This window comes from Aquarana catesbeiana, linkage group LG06, assembly GCF_042186555.1.
Source record: "Aquarana catesbeiana isolate 2022-GZ linkage group LG06, ASM4218655v1, whole genome shotgun sequence".
NCBI lineage: Eukaryota > Metazoa > Chordata > Amphibia > Anura > Ranidae > Aquarana > Aquarana catesbeiana.
The window spans coordinates 107,732,120-107,753,515 of record NC_133329.1 but is presented as its reverse complement, the minus strand read 5'-3'; the positions used below and the strand labels follow the sequence as shown (position 1 = coordinate 107,753,515).

Genomic DNA, 21,396 nt, shown 5'->3' with positions numbered 1-21,396 from the left:
TATTTTAATGCTTAATTGTTTTTAGTTTTTATTCACTTGCAATGTGCCTCTGAATTTGTTAGAATATCTGTCTGGTCCAAGAGAGTCAGTTCCCTTGAACAGCCTCCTCCCTCCTTGAATGTTATAGCTCTCTACTCTTCTCTTGTGTTTAATTATAACCAGTGCTGGCCCAGCTCCCCCACCAAGGGGCAGCACAGTGGTGTAGTGGTTAGCACTTTCACCTAGTAGCAATAGGGTCGCTGGTTCAAATCCCGACCATGACACCATCTGCCTGGAGTTTGCATGTTCTCCCTCTGCCTGCGTGGGTTTCCTCCGGGTGCTGACATCACTTCAAAGATGGTGGTACACAGTAACCCACAGGGCTTTTGGATGTCTACTCAAGGGGGGCTTTTACAGATAAATCACATGCATTAAATATGTTAAGTGCATACTGTATATATAAAATTGTGGGAATATATTAATTAAAATGAATGGTCTGGCAACAGGGTCTCTTTATAGGACAACGGTGTCTTTAGTAGATGTCCCTTAATTAATGCCGCCACCTCCAAATGCAACCTGCCATGTAAAATACACTTCCTCTTTGTATCAGTGATAATCATTGTGTGGCACTGCTGGTCGCTGCTAGATAGCAATAGATCACTATTAGATGTCATCTGCTGCTATAGAGCTGCATGGATGAACTGAGTTTTAAACAAAAGGAGAAAAACAAAACTGAGTGAGCTTCAAATATATTCACCGACCACTTTATTAGGTACACCTGTTCAATTGCTTGGTAACACAAGATGCTAATTACATGGCAGCAACTCAATGCATTTAGGCATCTAGACATAGTGCAGACGAATTGCTGAAGTTCAAACCGAGCATCAGAATGGGGAAGAAAGGGGATTTAAGTGACTTTGAACGTGGCATGGTTGTAGGTGCCAGATGGGCTGGTCTGAGTATTTCAAAAACTGCTGATCTACTGGGATTTTCACACACAACCATCTCTAGGGTTTACAGAGAATTGTCCAAAAAAGAGAAAATATCCAGTGAACGGCAGTTGTGTGGACCAAAATGCCTTGTTGATGTCAAAGGAGAATGGGCAGACTGGTTCCAGATGATAGAAAGGCAACAGTAACTCAAATAACCACTCTTTACAACCAAGGTATGCAGAATATCATCTCTGAATGCACAACACATCACACTTTGAAGCATATGGGCTACAGCAGCAGAAGACCACACCCGGTGCCACTCCTGGCAGCTAAGAACAGGAATCGGAGGCTACAATTCGCACAGGCTCACCAAAAATGGACAATAGAAGATTGGAAAAAAGTTGCCTGGTCTGATGAGTCTCGACTTCAGCTGCGACATTCAGGTGGTCGGGTCAGAATTTGGCGTAAACAACGTGGAAGCATGGATCCATTGGTGCTGTAATGGTATGGAGGATATTTTCTTGGCACACTTTGGGCGCATTAGTACCAATTGAGCATCATTTAAACACCACGACCTACCTGAGTATTGTTGCTGACCATGTCCATCCCTTTATGACTACAGTGTACCCATCTTCTGATGGCCCCTTCCAGCAGGATAATGCACCATGTCACAAAGCTCAAATCATCTCACCACTGGTTTCTTGAACATGACAATGAGGTCACTGTACTCCAATGGCCTCCACAGTCACCAGATCTCAATCCAACAGAGCACCTTTGGGATGTAGTGGAACGAGAGATTCCCATCATGGATGTGCAACTGACAAATCTGCAGCAACTGTGTGATGCTATCATGTCACTATGGACCAAAATCTCTGAGGAATGTTTCCAACACCTTGTTGAATTACTGCCAAGAAGAATTAAGGCCGTTCTGAAGGCAAAAGGGGGTCCAACCCGGTACTAGCAAGGTGTACCTAATAAAGTGGCGGGTGAGCGTATATATCACATCTGCTACCCTATCTGAAGTTCTATTTGTCCCAAAAAATCATGGAACTGAGACGTGGCGGCTTAATTTACTAAAGGCAAATAGGCTGTTCACTTTGCAATGGAAGTTGCACTTTGCAAGATCATTTTCAACAGAGCTTAGTGAATGAGATGAAATTTCACTTTGTAAAGAATACCCAATCGAGTGCAAGGAAAAAAAATACAGCATTTTTCCTTGCACGTGATTGGATGACGGAAGTTCACCTCATTCACTAATCTCTGGGGATAATTCCCTTGAAAAGTGAAAATTCCATTTGCCTTTAGTAAATCAACCCCATTGCCAAAACGGGAAAAAATGCAGTGGGAGGGAAGAAAGTACCGTACTTAGTGGTTAAAGCTACACTCCAGGCAGATATAAAAAGAACAAACTAATGTAACTCTGTATTATTACATCATGTATTTGTTTTTAACCACTTCCGGACCGCCGCACGCTGATATATGTCCTTACTTTGAGGACAGATATCATTGTTATGGCAGCAGCTGGCTGCCATAACCCCAGTATCCTCGTGTTCGGCCGGCGGTCTGCTACAAGATAAAAGTGATCTCTGTGGCGGATTTGCCACGAGATCACTTTTATCGGTGGCAGGAGAGGGGCCACCCCCTGCCGCGCTCCAGTGCCCTCCGCCGCTTACCAGAGCCGTCGGCAGCGGCGGAGGCGATCCAGTCCTCTCTGTGGATGGGCATGGAGACGAGTGAGGGGAAGATGGCCCCCAAACGTCTCCATGACATTGCAGGGCGCAAGAGACCTCAAAAAGGGCCATTTTTTTTAAATCATTTTTTTAAATGACAATTTTTTTATTTATTTTTTATTGCATATTAGTGTAAATATGAGATTTGAGGTCTTTTTGACCCCAGGTGTCATATTTAAGAGATCTTGTCATGCTTTTTTTCTATTACAAGGGATGTTTACATTCCTTGTAATAGGAATACAAGTGACACATTTAAAAAAAAAGAAAAAAAAAAACAGTGTAAAAATAAAAGGTAAAATAAATAAGAAAAAAAAAATGTTAAAAGCGCCCTGTCCCGCCGAGTTCACGCGAACACATACGTGAATAGCGCCCGCATATTAAAACGGTGTTCAAACCACGCAAGTGAGGTATCGCCGCGATCAGTAGAGCGAGAGCAATAATTCTAGCCCTAGACTTCCTCTGTAACTCAAAACATGCAACCTGTAGAATTTTTTAAGCGTCGCCTATGGAATTTTTAAGGGTAAAAGTTTTTTAACTTGTAAACAACACATCTAAAAAAGAGGCTTGGTCCTTAACCTCCCTGGCGGTATGATTATTTCGGATTTTAGGTGCTGAAAGCGTTACAATTATTTTGCATGGAAATTTGGCGTTTTATATTGTAGGCCTGTAATTCTTAACAATAACACACTTAGATCTGTCCACCAAGAGTCTAGTAGATATCCCGGGTATGATGAAGTTTGAAACACAAAAACATAAATTATAATATAATAAATAAATATAAATAATTAAAAAAAAAAAATAATATAATAATAATAAAATAAATTTCCCCACGATTCACTATCGCTCAATTCTGCAAGTGTTCTAATTTACTATCGCTGTTTTCTAGCTGATCTAAAGCCACTTTTGACATAAAGGGACACTTTTTGGTTGCTATGGACAATCTCCACTTTCCAGGCAGAAAGAACAGTATATATCATATAAAACTGCATGCAGGGAACTGGACAAAGCATTGGGGACAAAAGGGATGTGAAATAATTTCATACAGTACTGTAATCTGTAAGATTACAGTACTGTATGTGTTATGATTTTTACATTTTTAAAATTTGCCACCAGGCTCCGCCCCCGTGCGTTGCGCCGCTCGCAGGGAACGGAGCCTGGCATGGAGAGGCTTCGGAGGAGACAGAGCCCACGGACACTGCGGGGGACATCGCAGGATCCTGGGGACAAGGTAAGTAACGCCGCACCAGGATCCTGCAATGTAATCCCGAGTGTGGCTCGGGGTTACCGCTAATGGGACTGAAATTTAACCCCCAGCCACACTCGGGAATACCGTCAGGGAGGCTACGTGGTTAAAGGCATGCAGTGTAAGTACCCAAATTGGACTTGGTATCAGCCTCGTGCAATCCCTGCACAGCACAGCCCAGGCTGGGAGACATGGGAGCAGCATAAGGAGTCAATTAGTTGTGCAGCAATGCAAGGAGCATGCTGATGGGTGAAGAGAGCAGCGTGATGAGCTCATCAGTGTGCTGCTTTTCTTTTCACTGTCCAGTCAGAGGCTGGGGAGGGACAAAACCTGTAGGTGTTCCTAAACTGCAAAAATCTGATCTCCTCCTCTGCCAGATAGACTGTGCTGTGTTGTAGAGCTGTGCAAATCTTAGAAACGGATGGACAGAAATAACAAGTAGCTTTACGCTATTGGACACATTGGTTGTACAATCTCTCTGTACAATCTCAATTCGATTTTCTAACAGGTGTGTAATGTGAGAAGCTATTAAAACAATCCACTCATTTTATTTTCAGTCGGGCAGCTTTTCAGGGGGGATTATTAAAGATCTGTATTGTGCAGGTTTCCATTAATAAGCATGCAATATCCAAACGCATGTCTGGACTGAAAGATGGTTCTAAGATTTATGATCCGGTGCAAAATAGAAGTATTGCAAGCATCGGATGAAGAAAGAATGAATTGGGGCAGACAAGACCCTTTAAACAGCTGTCCCTAAGCCCCTCACTGCGGCTACCTCAGCTGCAGCTGTTTAGAAGTCGGAGCTGTATTTTCCGTGTGAAAAATGGGAGGAATTTAATCCAAATGGGGAAAGTCACAGCTGGTAGAGTCATTTAGCCAATAGAAAACTGGCAAAAGAAAGGAGGAGAGGGGGATGGGGACGCGTTAGGGCTCATTAGGAGAAACTAATTGCCACCTTGTTATGGGACAGGAAAAAAAAAAAAAAAAAAGAGCGAAGGAAATTCTTTCCAGGTTTTTTTTTTGTTTCCATTTTAATGGTGGAAAAAGGAACGTGTTAGGAAGCTACAAGAAAAAAATATATAAGGTGAAAGGATATAAGAGGGGCGGCTGCTGTCAGGAGGTGGGGTACAGAACTGTATTTGGGGGGCTTAGAGGGGGACATATAAAATTGCACTTAGTTTTTCATGAAAAATAAATAAATCGTTAAATACATTTTTAAATATAGGTGGTTGTAAACACTTGAATTTGTCTTGATATTAGCACTCTCTTTGCAGCGGTACTCAAATTATGCTTTGCTACAGTGCTGACAGGAGGAGAGAGTAGACAAATTAGTATACTCAGTATACAGCCGTGCCCAAAAGTTTTGAGAATGACACAAATATTCATTTTCACAAAGTCTGCTGTCTTAGGTTTTATTATGGCAATTTGCATATACCCCAGAATGGTATGAAGAGTGACCAGATGAATTGCAATTAATTGCAAAGGCCCTCTTTGCTATGAAAATGAACTTAATCCCATTAAAAACATTTCTACTGCATTTGTGAAGAAGGCTTCAGGGCACCCACAAAAGTCCAGCAAGCACCAGGGCCGTCTCCTGCAGTTGATTCAGCTGCGGGATCTGGGCACCACCAGGGCAGAACTTGCTCAGGAATGGCAGCAGGCAGGTGTGAGTGCATCTCCACGTATAGTGAGGCGAAGACTTTTGTAGGATGGCCTGGTGTCAAGAAGGGCAGCAAAGAAGCCACTTCTCTCCAGGAAAAACATCAGGCACAGACTGATATTCTGCAAAAGGTACAGAGATTGGACTGCTCAGGACTGGGGTAAAGTCATTTTCTCTGATGAATCCCCTTTCCGAAAGTTTGGGGAATCCGGAAAAAAACCTTGTCTGGAGAAGAAAAGGTGAGTGCTACCATCAGTCCTGTGTCATGCCAGCAGTAAAGCATCCTGAGACCTTTTATGTGTGGGGATGCTTCACAGCCAAGGGAGTGGGCTCACTCACAATTTTGCCTAAGAACACAGCCATGAATAAAGAATGATACAAAAATATTCTCCGAGAGCAACTTCTCCCAACCATCCAAAAACAGTTTTGTGATGAGTAATGACTTTTCCAGCATGATGGAGCACCTTACCATAAGGCAAAAGTGATAACTGAGTAGCTTGGGGAACAAAACATCAATTTTTTTGGTCCATAGCCAGGAAGCTCCTCAGACCTTAATCCCATTGAGAACTAGAACTAGGGCTAGAATTATTGCTCTCGCTCTACCGATCGCGGCGATACCTCACATGTGTGGTTTGACCACCGTTTTCTTATGCGGGCGCTACTCATGTATGCATTTGCTTCTGTGCGTGAGCTCGTTGGGACGGCGTGTGTTAAAACATTTTTTTTCTTATTTATTTTACTTAATTTTATTTATTTTTTCACTGTTTAAAAAAAAAAAATTGGGTGACTTTTATTCCTATTACAAGGAATGTAAACATCCCTTGTAATAGAAAAAAAGCATGACAGGTCCTCTTAAATATGAGATCTGGGGTCAAAAAGTCCTTAGATTTCATATTTAGACTAAAATGCAAAAAAAAAAAAAAAAAAATGTCATTTAAAAAAATGACAACAAAAAAATGTGCCTTTAAGACGTATGGGTGGAAGTGACGTTTTGACGTCGCTTCCGCCCTCCTATGGTATGGAGACGGGTGGGGGCCATCTTCCCCTCACTTATCTCCTTGCACAGACACGGAAAGGTCCCGATCTCCTCCGCCGCTACCGGCGGAGGGCGTGGGAGAGCGGCGGGTGGCACCTCTCCCGCCACCAATAACGGTGATCTCCCAGCGGATCCGCCACAGAGACCACCATTATCGTATACAGAACCGCCGGCTCTAAAGATGGATACCTTGGTTGTGGCAGCAGCTGCTGCCGTTACCGAGATATCCATCTTCAGTCTGATGACGTATATCTACATGAGCCGGTCGGTAAATTAAATATGAGGGGCAGGGACATTTCTACTAAACAGTAGGCTCTGAATATAAGGTTTGCAAAGCCTGTATGAAATTGCCTAAAATTCCAAATCTGGCCAGCTTGGCAAAATATCTGCCATTGTAAGGTTACCAAAAACAAGTTACTTTGTTGCCAGATTAATCAGATTAAAGATCTTTCTTCTGTTGTCAGAGATCTGATACATTGGGATAAATCCCACTTGGTCTTCATACAGCAGGTGGAAAGTGTAATTATTTAGCTCGTTTGCCAGTAGCAAAATAAACATATTTAGGTCCAATTGTGGCAAGACAAAGAATCTATAATACACAACATTTAATGAGCCTTATTGAGTTTTGAGATAAAAGAAATAAGGGGCCAGAATTCAGCTAAAACTGTGCAGGAAAGTGAAATAACTGTAAAGCGGGCACCCATAAATTCAAAACGGGTGACTCATAGTGCAGACAGAATGAGAAGACTGGTTTAAGCTTATTAGATTTCAGCAAAGCAAGGCATGGAAAAAAGCTTATGTGATATAGACCTTGTAACAACCCTATAGAAGTCAACTTATGTGAAAAAAAACAAGACCGATATACAGAATCATTTTCTTTCTTTTACTAAAAATGATTTGGTAAAACGCTAATGCACAAACAATCGTGAACTGTACATTGGCTGCATTTGCTGCCATATTACGTCTGGAGCTATTAAAATCTCACCTGCTGGTAATAAACACAGAACATCGTTTATTGAAGCCTAAAATGCTCCATAACCCCAATGATGAGATTTACTGATCTTTATTAGCCTTGCATTTGACTCTTACAAAACCGAGAACTATTATGATGTTCCATCATTTTATATCATTTTCTCAAGCTTTTTCCTTTTCTGTGAAGGCAACAGCACATTATCAAAAGTCCAATACTACTCTGAAAAGCTTGGCGTATGAGGGCAGCGCTTTAGTTTTTTTTTTTTTCCTACAAATACAGGTGCCAGTGTAGCGTCACAAAAATCTGAAATAATCCTACTGCCAGGGAGGTTAAGGGTTAGATGAAAGTTATGGGTGAAATGGTGTAGGGGGACACTTTTTTTTATTCAACAGGAACTCTGCGTCTAAACCTGGTGTAGCGTCACATATGGCGACCCATCACATTTGGCTACCCACTGGGGTGCGCATGCACGACACCGTCATATGCGTTCCAACACTTTTACGGCACACTAAAACCATCAGATAGTGTGACGGAACTGACGTTGAACTACGCTTGGGCAGTTATTATGTGGCTCCACCCCTAAGTCCAGGTTCAAGCCCCACCATCCAAGTGGACATAGAGTTAGAATATAATTATGCTGAACGAAGCGAGGCCGTGCCCAAAGTGTGGCGGGGCCCTGTTACAAAGTGGATTGAACCTGGACTTAGGGGTGGAGCCACTTTTACTGTGCTGTTTTGTCGTAAAAGTGTTGGAACGCATATGGCGGCGTCGCGCATGCGCACTTCAGCGGGTAGCCAAATGTGATGGGTCGCCATATGTGACGCTACACCAGGTTTAGACACAGGGTTCCTGTTAAATAAAAAAAAGTGTCCCCCTACACCATTTCACCCATAACTTTCATCTAACCCTTAACCTCCCTGGCGATATGATTATTTCAGATTTTTGATGCTCAAAGTGGTACAATTATTTTGCATGGAAATTTGGCGTTTTATATTCTAGGCCTGTAATTCTTAGGAATAACACACTTAAATCTGTCCAAACAAGAGTCTAGTAGACATCCTGGGTATGATAAAGTTTGAAACATGAAATCATAAATTATAATATAATAAATAACTAAAAAATAATTATAACAAATAATAATATAATAATAATAATTATTCAATAATGTAATCAAATCAAAAACACTGAAATTTGCTCAGTTGCAGAATTGTCGCTGTCATTACTTTCAGTGTTTGATGACGGATCTCCCCACAAATCGCTCAATTCTGCGAGTGATTCTAATTTATTATCACTGTTTTCTAGCTGGTCTAAAACCGCTTTTGATGTAAAGGGACGCTTTTTGGTTGCTATGGACAATCTCCAGTTTCCAGTTTGGCGCCGTTCTCCTTCCCCGTGCGTCGCAATGCTTGCAGGGAACGGAGCTTGGCACTGTGATAGATCCGGCGGAGGACACACAGCGGGGAGACATCGCAGGATCCTGGGGACAAGGTAAGTAACTTTGCCTGGATCCTGCGATGCGATCCCGAGTGTGGCTCGTGGGTTACCGCTTTTGGTATTGAAAATTCACCCCGAGCCACACTCGGGAATACCGCTAAGGAGGTTAAATTAATCCTAACTCTTAAAGTGCCATTCAAATATCTCAACTCAACTCAAATTTTGTGTGACGGAAATTCTGATGGAAAATGTCCGATAGAGCCTACACACAGTTGGAATTTCAACAAGCTCCCATCGAACATTTTCCGTCGAAAAATACAAGGGCATTAGTCTGTAGGGTTCAATATTGAGTTGGCCCAACTTTTGCAGCTATAACAGCTTCAACTCTTCTGGGAAGGCTGTCCACAAGGTTTAGGAGTGTGTCTATGGGAATGTTTGACCATTCTTCCAGAAGAGCATTTGTGAGGTCAGGCACTGATGTGGACGAGAAGGCCTGGCTCACAGTCTCCACTCTAGTTCATCCCAAAGGTGTTCTATCAGGTTGAGGTCAGGACTCTGTGCAGGTCAGTCAAATTCCTCCACCCCAAACTCACTCATCCATGTCTTTATGAACCATGCTTTGTGCACTGGTCCAAATTATTTGTTGGGGGGGGGGGGGGTATGGTGTGGGGTTGTTTTTCTGGGGTTGGGCTTGGCCCCTTAGTTCTAATGAAGGGAACTCTTAAGGCATCAGAATCCCAAGACATTTTGGACAATTTTATGCTCCCCACTTTGTGGGAACAGTTTTGGGATGGTCCATCCTGTTCCAACATGACTGGGCAGCAGTGCACAAAGCAAGGTCCATAAAGACATGGATGAGCAAGTTTAGGAGGAGGAACTTGACTGGCCTGCACAGAGTCCTGACTTCAATCCGATAGAACACCTTCGGGATGAATTAGAGCAGAAACTGCAAGCCAGGGAGCCAGACCTTCTCGGCCACATCAGTACCTGACCTCACAAATACGCTTCTGGAAGAATGGTCAAACATTCCCATAGACACACTCCTAAACCTTGTGGACAGCCTTCCCAGAAGAGTTGAAGCTGTTATAGCTGCAAAGTGTGGGCCAACTCAATATTGATCCCTACAGACTAATGCCCCATACACATGGTCGGATTTTCCGACGGAAAATGTGTGATAGGACCTTGTCGGAAATTCCGACCGTGTGTAGGCTCCATCACACATTTTCCATAGGATTTTCCGACACACAAAGTTTGAGAGCTTGCTATAAAATTTTCCGACAACAAAATCCGTTGTCGGAATTTCCGATCGTGTGTACAGAAATCCGACGCACAAAGTGCCACGCATGCTCAGAATAAATAAAGAGATGAAAGCTATTGGCCACTGCCCCGTTTATAGTCCTGACGTACGTGTTTTACGTCACCGCGTTCAGAATGATCGGATTTTCCGACAACTTTGTGTGACCGTGTGTATGCAAGACAAGTTTGAGCCAACACCCGTCGGAAAAAATCCTAGGATTTTGTTGTTGGAATGTCCAATCAATGTCCGACCGTGTGTACGGGGAATAAGACTGGGATGCCATTAAAGTTCATGTGCGTGTAAAGGCAGGCGTCCTAATACTTTTGGTAATATAGTGTATCTTTCATCCATAATCCAATGCTTTTTTTGCCCAACGCTACTTCCTTAACTTATTAACCTCATCTCCCAGAAGCATACCTTTCCCCTGCTCCTCCACCTCACCATTCCTCCCAGGAGAAAAAAGAAATATCTGGTATTTCTGGGTATGGAGGAACGTGTAACTTGCTCCATGGAAAAGCACTGGGTTCTACACACGAGGAGTCCATAACCTAAGCTATAATGTCAATGATGAAGACCCCTTGAACCGCCTTTAGGGAAAGGGAGCCTTGACTCCTGGAAGCATGGCATCGCTGTGGGTGTGATCCCCAAAGGGAAGTCAAGTAGCTCCCTTAGGATTGGCTACAAAGACCCGAGGTGACTGGGTGGAGCCTGAACTCTAGGAAAAGGCTATGCTGAGTCACATCCAAGTGCTCTGAGGAGATTCATCTGTCACAGGAATTGTCCATCCTCCCGCCCGTTGTGATGTTTTTTCACAGCTTTATTGGCAGTTTTGGCCTTGCCAACAATTGATGTTGCTTTATGGGCTATGCCCTCAAGTTAAATTCTGGGGTCAGTCTAATGCCTGTCTGGCACTGATGGTAAGGACAGGCCTCTTAGATTATGTGAGTTTATGTTTTGTTGGTGGTCATGGTATACTGTGGCTGGCATTGTTGTTTGGTACATTTGGAAAGTTGTACTTTTGAAAAGTTTAATAAAGCTGTGACTCCAGCAATTTGTAGTTTATACAGGAGATTGCTCTTACCCAGAAGCTGATTAAATTTTTTTTTTTTTTAAATAAAAAGAAAATAAGGTTTTAAATTCCCTGAAAAGGACCCAAATGACTACAATAGTTCAAAAGAACTGGAACCTACAAGATAGACTTAAAATACACCAGAAAGTGTTTCTGTGTAAACTGGAATTTCAGTCGGATTCCTCTGTGTATTTTTTTTTCATGGAAAATAATTATTAGGTTCATATTAATCCACTGAGAAATGGGCAGCCCATCAAGGAAAGGTCAAATATTCCATACTCCAGTATAAGTTTCCATTTTTTGTTATGTTAGCCATGACACGCTTTTCTTATTATTCGTTTTTTTACTTTTTGTCACTTGTCCAATTACTGTTAAAGCTGCCATGCAAATACACTATATAGTCAAAAGTATTGGGACGCCTGCCTTTACACGCACATGAACTTTAACCTCCCTGGCGGTATGATTATTTTGGATTTTAGGTGCTGAAAGCGGTACAATTATTTTGCATGGAAATTTGGCATTTTATATTGTAGGCCTGTAATTCTTAACAATAACACACTTAAATCTGTCCAAACAAGAGTCTAGTAGTTCCGGGTATGATGAAGTTTGAAACATAAAATCATAAATTATAATATAATAAATAAATATAAATATTAAAAAAAAATAATAATATAATAATAATAAAATAATTCAATTCTGCAAGTGCTCTAATTTACTATTGCTGTTTTCTAGCTGGTCTAAAGCCACTTTTGATGTAAAGGGACACTTTTTGGTTGCTATGGACAATCTCCAGTTTCCACTGGGGACAAAAGGGATGTGAAATGATTTCATACAGTACTGTATGTGTTATGATTTTTAAAATGTTTTGAATTTGCCACCAGGCTCCGCCCCCATGCGTTGTGACGCTCGCAGGGAATGGAGCCTGGCACAGAGAGGCTTCGGAGGAGGACAGAGCCCGCAGACACCGCAGGGGGGACATCACAGGATCCTGGGGACAAGGTAAGTATACAGCACCAGGATCCTGCAATGCAATCCCGAGTGTGGCTCGGGGTTACCGCTAATGGTGCTGAAATTTAACCCCGAGCCACACTCGGGAATATCGTCAGGGAGGTTAATGGCATCCCAGTCTTAGTCCGTAGCTTCAATATTGAGTTGGCCCACCCTTTGCAGCTATAGCAGCTTCAACTCTTCTGGGAAGGCTGTCCACAAGGTTTAGGAGTGTGTCTATGGGAATGTTTGACCATTCTTTCAGAAGCGCATTTGTGAGGACAGGCACTGATGTTGGACAAGAAGGCCTGGCTCGCAGTCTCCGCTTTAATTCATCCGAAAGGGGTTCTATCGGTTTGAAGTCAGGACTCTGTGTAGGCCAGTTAAGTTCCTCCACCCCAAACTCGCTTATCCCATGTATTTATGGATGGGTGTATTTATTTTGCTTTGTGCACTGGTGCACAGTCATGTTGGAACAGGAAGGGGCCATCCCCAAACTGTTCCCACAAAGTTGGGAGCATGAAATTGTCCAAAATGTCTTAGTATGCTGAAGCCTTAAGAGTTCCCTTCAGTGGAAGTAAGAGGCCAAACCCAACCCCTGAAAAACAACTCCAAGCCATAATCCCCCCCCTCCACCAAATGATTTGGACCAGTGCACAAAGAAAGAAAGGCCCAGAGTTGGAAAAAGAAAAAGCATAAACGCAGGGCCGCCATGACAGGATTAAAAGGGGTTTGGTATTGGGAAGGTTTTGCTGGGCAGTTTAAAGTATTAATAAAATAGCACTTACATGATTGGTGGGGTGAGTGGTAGAAAGTGAGGCTGCAAAAAGGTGATTTGTAGGAGAGTCTCAAGTCTTCAGTCAGAGAAGAGCGTGCTTGTGACAACTGGCATTGTCGTGGCAGCCGGAGGGGTACAACTTCCTTATATGGGTTTGATTATGGAAAAACATGTACATTTGTAGGGACCCGCCCTCGGTACGGCTCCCATTATTATGGTTGGGACCTGTCCTCGGTACAGCTCCCATTATTATGGTTGGAACCCGTCCTTGCACGACTCCCATTATTATGGTTGAATGGTTGGGACCCGTCCTCAGTGCGGCTCCTATTATTATGGTTGGGACCCATCCTCGGCATGGCTCCCATTTTTATGGTTGGGACCCGTCCTCAGTACGGCTCCCATTATTATGGTTGGGACCTGTCCTCGGCACGGCTCCCATTATTATGGTTGGGATCCATCCTCGGTACGGCTCCCATTATTATGGTTGGGACCCGTCCTCGGTACGGCTCCCATTATTATGGTTGGGACCCATCCTCGGTACGGCTCCCATTATTATGGTTGGGACCCGTCCTCGGTACGGCTCCCATTATTATGGTTGGGACCCATCCTCGGTACGGCTCCCATTATTGTGGTTGGGACCCGTCCTCAGTACGGCTCCTATTATTATGATTGGGACCCATCCTCGGCATGGCTCCCATTTTTATGGTTGGGACCCGTCCTCAGTACGGCTCCCATTATTATGGTTGGCACCCGTCCTCGGCACGGCTCCCATTATTATGGTTGGGACCCATCCTCGGTACGGCTCTAATTATTATGGTTGGGACCCGTCCTTGGCACGGCTCCCATTATTATGGTTGGAACCCATCCTCGGTACGGCTCCCATTATTATGGTTGGGACCCGTCCTCAGTACGGCTCCCATTATTATGGTTGGTGATACCTGCGAGTAGTTGTCTCTGAGTTGGTGTTTGTTGCGGCTGGAGGCCTAAACATTTGCAGTGGTTATGTAGGAACTAGAAGTAAATGCCCACAAGGACCTTGTGACTCCTGTTTATCAGACTATTCTAGATGTTCATATGTGGCATATGTTTATAGGTTCATATGTTATTTTTTAATTGTGTTAATAAAAGGCTGCTATGGCCATTCAACTCCATCTTGGGTTTCATATGGTTCTCCTTAGGAAAAGGTTAGTGGTGGTCCAGTAGTCATGAGAACAAAGCGTCTTTTATGCACTAGTCAAGGTCCATAATCTACACTGCCAACTAGAAATCTCCAGTATGTATAAAATATATGTTTGGCCAGCCAAAAGTGGCAAAATAGGCACACACCTTGGGTGCTTTGCTGCAGGAGAGCAGAATTGGAGCAGGAGCTTCAGCATCACCCGGCTGTCTCCTGCACTGTGCAGGTCTGAGGTGTCAGACTGCAGATTATACATAAAGATTGTGGCTCTCCCTGTATAACCAGTACCACTTCACTTCAGAACTGGTAAACAGAGTGCCCAGCTGTCACGGAGCCCCAATGATTACACAGGAGGAGCTACGTTCTCCTTGTGTAATCTGCAGACCGCTGCTGTCAGCTTGACAGCTCAAGTCCTGCTCTGCATTCATAAATTACTGTGTAAATAAACTTATAAATTAATTTGTAAATAAATTTAAAAAAAAAAAACATAATTTTAGCCTCTTACTAACTTTTAGTGAACTCTATTATTTTTTTAAAACAAAATAATAGCTTTTATTAAAGCGGTATTAAAACTAAAACCAAAAATTTTATATATTGCAGTTTTCCAATCATAACATGTGGTGGCTGCCTTTGTTTTCTTTGTTTAGGCTTTCCCCCCTATGTTTTCCCCTGTTGATCTGGCTAGTAACACACATTCTGTATTATGCCCCGTACACACGGTCGGATTTTCCGATGGAAAATGTCCGATCGGAGCGTGTTGTCGGAAATTCCGACCGTGTGTGGGCTCCATCGGACATTTTCCATCGGATTTTCCGACACACAAAGTTGGAGAGCAGGAGATAAAATTTTCCGACAACAAAATCCGTTGTCGGAAATTCCGATCGTGTGTACACAAATCCGACGGACAAAGTGCCACGCATGCTCAGAATAAATAAAGAGATGAAAGCTATTGGCCACTGCCCCGTTTATAGTTCCGACGTACATGTTTTACATCACCGCGTTTAAAACGATCGGATTTTCCGACAACTTTGTGTGACCGTGTGTATGCAAGACAAGTTTGAGCCAACATCCATCGGAAAAAATCCTAGGATTTTGTTGTCGGAATGTCCGAACAAAGTCCGACCGTGTGTACGGGGCATTAGAGTGCCTCCACTGTAGATGAAGGAGCACAGGGTCACCTTTGGACAGCAGCATTGTCTGGAGGGAGGGAAGTGTTAGATGTACTAGCAGGTTTAGAGACACTAACAAGCTGAAGCCAAACTCAAGCTCACACTTTATAAGCAGTTACAGCCAACTGTTTTTTTTCCCATTTGGGATAAAGGTTTTACATGAATAAATAAAAGCTAACCATTGTAAGCTCCCCTGTCAATGGTAAATGGTTTGGCTTAACCCTAGAGCTGCTACATCTGCAGAACAGCTTATTCTTTTGAAAAACAAGAGTCTTATGCCACGTACACACGACTGGTTTTGGCGTCGGGATAAACTTCGAAGGTTTCTCCCCGACGGAATTCCATTCAATCGGTCTTGCCTACACACGGCCAACCCAAAGTCCGACCGTCCAGAATGTGGTGACATACAACACATACGACGGGACTACAAAAAGGAAGTTCAATAGCCAGTAGCCAATAGCTTCCGTCTCGTACTTGCTTCAGAGCATGCTTTGTTTTTGGTCCGTCGGAACAGCATACAGACGAGCGGTTTTCCCAATAGGAATTGGTTCCGCCGGAAATATTTAGAACATGTTCCATTTCTAGGTCCGTCAGAATTTTCGAAAAAAAAAGTCCGATGAGGCCTACACACGATCGGAATAGACGATGAAAAGCTTCCGTCTGACTTTTTCTGTCGGACATTCTGCTTGTGTGTACACAGCATTACTGGCTGGATCACCAGGTAAAAATAAAGGGGAAAAAAGAATACTAATGCAGGCATCACATCTAGGAATTGGGAAGCTGCAATATAATATATGTTTGCTTTTGGGTTTAATACTGCAGTAACTGATTTTTTTTCTTCTTCCCTTAGCATTTTTTAAAAAAATTTATTGTTTGTATGATTTTTTTTTTTTATTTGCATTTGTTTGTGTTTATAGTGTCAAATAAAAAGAATGCTTTGTACCAGAAACATGATTTTTTTTTTTTTACCAGAAACATGATTTTAATCCCTGCATAGAAGGGACAAATCCCAGAATAAAGCTTGTAATTTTTTAACCCTAAAAAGTGCAGTTAAAATTTTAGTTAACTTATATTTCTTTCCATTACTTTTTTTTTTTTCATTTGTGTTAGTTTTTTTTAATGCTGGATTAAAAAGCTGGAGGGGTGAGGTTAATGTTAGAATCCTCCTTGGGTGCCAGAGGACTTTGTTTGGTGCATATGGTATAAAAAACACAAACATGCATAATTAAACAGTGGAGACACCTGCCTTACCTTTGCAGGCTCTTCGGTCGGTGATGGGTCGGCTGACATCCCGGTAAAAGCCCTCTTTGCAGTAATGGCAGTGCCTGCCTGCTGTATTATGCCGGCAGTTTAGGCACACACCTCCGCTCTTCCTTCCAGACAGCTTGTACAGTTCCATGTTGAAGCGACAACGGCGAGCGTGCAGGTTACAGGTGCAAGCTGAGAACACATTAATGTCACAGTCAGAAGGTGGTTCATTTTATCCGCATAGCCAATATTTCATTACAGTTGTAGAAAATGTGTTGTTAAGGTGATTGTAAATGATCACATTGTAAAACAACCCATTAAGTTTGAAATAGAAATGAAAGGCAAAATATTTTTGTATAGATATTGAAAAAACATTTTAAATACATTTTTCCCTTTTTTTTATAAGTGATCACATTCCTTCTGTTCTCAGCTGCATAAGAGCCTGGGGGAGGAGAAGCAGCAGCACACTGAGCTTGCCAGTGAATGGCTGTGCGGTGGGGGCGTTTCAGGACAAATCTGATCATTGGAGGAGAGTACACGGAGTTCCCAGCATCGCTAGAGAACTGACCTTGGTGTGCTCTCCTGCTTAGTGTGGTCAGTTATTAACCACTTGCTGACCGCCTTCCGCATATATACTGCGGCAAGGTGGCTCGGCTGCACAAACCGACGTACCTGTACGTCGGTTCCTGCATGTGATAGTGTGGGCGCCTACCCTCAAGGAGCTTACAACCTAAGGTCCCTAACACACATTCATACATATACTAGGGCCAATTTAGACAGAATACGATTTACCTACAAGTATGTCTTTAGAGTGTGGGAGGAAACCGGAGTCCCCGGAGGAAACCCACACAGGCACAGAGAGAACATGCAAACTCCAGGCAGACCAGCGACCCTTTTTGCTGCTAAGTGAAAGTGCTAACCACTACACCACTTTGCTGCCCTGACTTGGGGGTCAGATTTGTCCGCCGCAATGTCACAGTCCCGCTAAAATTTGCAGATCGCCACCATAAAAGACAATAATAATAAAAAAAAAGTCCATAAATCTAACCCATAGTTTGTAGACGCTATAACTTTCACGCAAACCAACCAATATATGCTTATTGTGATTTTTCTTACCAAAACTATGTAGAAGAATACATATTGGTCTAAACTGATGAATAAATTAGTTCTTTAATATATTTATTTTTTGGATATATATTATAGCAGAAAGTAAAAAATATTGTTGTTTTTTTCAAAATTGTCAGTCTTTTTTTGTTTATAGCGCAAAAAAAGAAAAACGCAGAGGGGATCAAATACCACCAAAACAAAGCTCTATTTGTGGGTAAAAAAGGACATCAATTAAACAATGGCCAAAAAAGGAACGAACTGTCTAAATGACCGAATTTCAGCCGATTTTTCATATAGTGTATGGCCAGCATTAGATAAGATTTTTGAAAGAAATTTCTTTTGAAATTCGACCCATGTATGGCCTGCCTTAGGCCTCGTACACACGGTATGATTGCTGGATGACCGAGCATCTGATTTTTGTCAAAAGGGCATGTGCAGGATTTTGTCTAGCATACTAAGGGTACGCAAATTGTCGTTTGACAAACGCGAACGTAGTGACGTACTATGAGAGTATAAAGAGAAAGTAAACAATCCGAAAATCCGCAGACTGCTCGTCTTACAAATTTTCCCTTCAGGTTTTCGTACCGTGTGTACGAGGCCTAAAGCCCCATATACACTATTAGATTTTCTGCAGATTTTTGTCTTCAGATTTACCAAAACCATATACAACAAGGTCAAACATTAAAGCCTCGTACACGCGACTGGATTTTCCGCCAAAAAAAACGTGGACTTTTGTCCGAAGGGCGTTGGCCCCAACTTGTCTTGCATACACACGGCACACAATTGTTGGCCAACAATCACGAACGTAGTGACGTACTACGTGTTTTTTCAGCACTTTAGCACCACCCTTTGGGCTCCTTCTGAGTGTTGATTCGCGATTTTCTTTTCGCGCTTTTCATTTAGCACTTTTCAGTTCGCATTTTTCATTTTGTGCTTTTCACTCTGTTTCTGAAAGGCTGTATGTCAACCAGACATGTTGCGGAATTGGAGGAGATAATGCGTTATTTATTATTGGCCTTGGAGTTATTGCTTTGGTTGAATAATGAAGTGATTTGGTATATTTCCTATATTTTTGGATGCATAGAATGCACTTTTTGGTTAAGTTTTATTGGCAGATAGCATGTCTAATTTTTTTTGTTTTCTTTTTTTAATGCACAATAAAAAAATTGTGGAGAATAATACTTGGTTATGTGTTTTACTTCAAATGACAGTTTGGGAGTAGGCAGTTACATTTAAAAAAATACAATGCAAAATTGACAAAGGGACACCAACATAGTTGTATCCTTGATCTTAAAAACTACGGGATAATGATGTTGTGGTAACTTGCCCAAAAAAATCCAAAAAAAAAAAAAAAAGTATATTATTATTATTCTTGATATCACTAGAAAAAAAAGCCTTTGAATATGTGTTTGCAATAACTTCATCAGTATCACCAGCAAAGCAGCTTCATTATTATCCCATTAAAGAAGAAGAGAATTGTGCACTGCATTTCGAGATTTCATAATTTGCTGTGTGATGAATGTTAATTCACCATTACGAACGCTAGTTTACAAGACCGACCGATTCCGGCTCATCCTTACTTCCGAGCATGCGTGTTTGTACTTTGGACTTTTGTCCGACGGACTTGTGTACACACGATCGGAAAATCCGACAACAGACATTTGTCCTCAGAAAATTTTAAAACCTGCCAACATCCAACATTTGTCAGCGTAAAATCCGACAACAATTGTCTGATGGAGCGTACACACGGTCGGATTTACCGCCAACAGCCTGTCATCACACAATTCCCGTCGGAAAATCCGATTGTGTGTACGAGGCTTAAGAGTTTCAATTTGTATGCAATCAGGCAGGCCCTTGCACTACATAGTTTTGGTAAATCTGAAGACAAAAATCTGCAGAAAATCTAATGTGTGTGTGTATAAGGCTTTAGACTGTGAGAGATTGTCAGTCAAATTATCACAGCACTGAAAACCTGAAAACTAAAAAATGGCCTGGAAAGGAAGGGGGGGTATAATGTGTTGGTATTGAGGTGGTTAAAGCGGAATTAAACTCTCATTTATGTAAAAAAAAAAAAACGTTGACAGGCAACACACGTGCAACTCAGCGTACATGACACTGCTCTGTGTTGTGATGATGGGACTCCTGTGCGCATGCGTAGGAAGTGATGTAATGGCAGCCTGCCCATTTAATAGCAGAACAGATGGAACCTGGAAGGAAGACCGGGAGAAGAGGGCGCCACCTCTGACCTGTGGGAGGACTGACAGCACAACACTGGAGGGCATTATTTGATCAGGGTATCAAAATGGTCTAATATGCTGTGCAAACTAGCCTCCTGGGGGGGGGGGGGGGGGGGGGGTTATTAAAAAAAAATTGGAGTTTAATTACGCTTTAATTAAAGCAAGGAAGGATGCAGAAGATAACTCAAATCCATTTTTATAAGTCCCGTGCGAAGTTTAGTAAATTACCTTCCAAATGTCACACACAGCATGTGTTAACACTTTCAGGGCTGTAAGTGCTAATTTAATCCTTCCTGGCTGCAAAAGTTTCCCTAGGAATCTCGGAGGGATTGTATATTTACATATGTATAGGTATGCGGAGCTGCCTGGCTGGGGTGGTCTGTGGCAGAGCACGTGTGTGTGTCAGTTTGGTGGACTCCACCTGTGTTTGTGTGTGCTTGTCTCTGTCTGTTGAAATGTCTTTCTGCGTGTGTGGCTGCGAATGGTGTGACTTGTATATACAAAGGTCGTCTCTTTAATGTGTACATATGCTGATGGATTTTTACAAGCTGTATCTCCATCTGAGATGTCCAAATACGCAGTGCATGTGTATGTGTGTGTATATATATATATATATATATATATATATGTATATTTGATTTATTAATCCAACATTTTATGTAAGATACAGTATGTACATAAACTGGTTGCAATAAGAAATGTACATAAATGCATATTTAATTTATATACATTTTTTTTTTTTTACATTTGCCCTCTCTCCCTCTTGCATAATCGCTGGAAAAAATTAAGAAAAAAAAAGCAAGTAAGAAAAAAATAATAGTATAAATATAATCGCCTTTCCATTTTTTGGTAAATGTAGAGTACTCCAAATGTCACCAAGTAGCTCCCTGCACTATGTAAGCTTCTGATGAGATTTGGAGCGCTCAGCATTCCCCGGGATCTCGTTGGACAATGATAACATCAACCCCTGCACCATGGAAGCTGGAGGACAGGTGAGTATATTATCTTTCTTCTACCCTTAAAGGCTGGGGTCACACTATTACGAATTGGATGTGGGTTCCCCGCATCCAATTCGCAATAGCAGGAGATTTCGATCAGCTCTCTATAGAGCCGGTTCACATATCTCCGCTGCGGATCCGGTGTGAATTTGCACAGGAGCCCTGTGCATACCTCCCAACGTTTTGAGATGGGAATGAGGGACACCTACTGGCAAACGTATGTAGGCATAGGACAAGCCCCGTTACCTCCCGACGGTATGATTATGTCAGATTTTTGCGTCTCAAAGCGGTACAATTATTTTGCATAGATAGTTGGCGTTTTATATTGTAGGCCTGTAATTC

At 42.3% G+C, this 21,396-nt stretch overlaps 1 protein-coding gene across 1 annotated transcript in view; it reads right to left on the bottom strand.

The window, feature by feature from the left end:
* The window catches only part of NTN3 (netrin 3), a 179,028-nt gene that overhangs the window by 52,178 nt on the left and 105,454 nt on the right, over positions 1-21,396 (bottom strand). Inside the window, exon 3 of the mRNA XM_073636633.1 lies at positions 16,716-16,904. Within this exon, the coding sequence (XP_073492734.1) occupies positions 16,716-16,904 (189 nt within the window). The remainder of the gene's footprint in view (positions 1-16,715; positions 16,905-21,396) is intronic.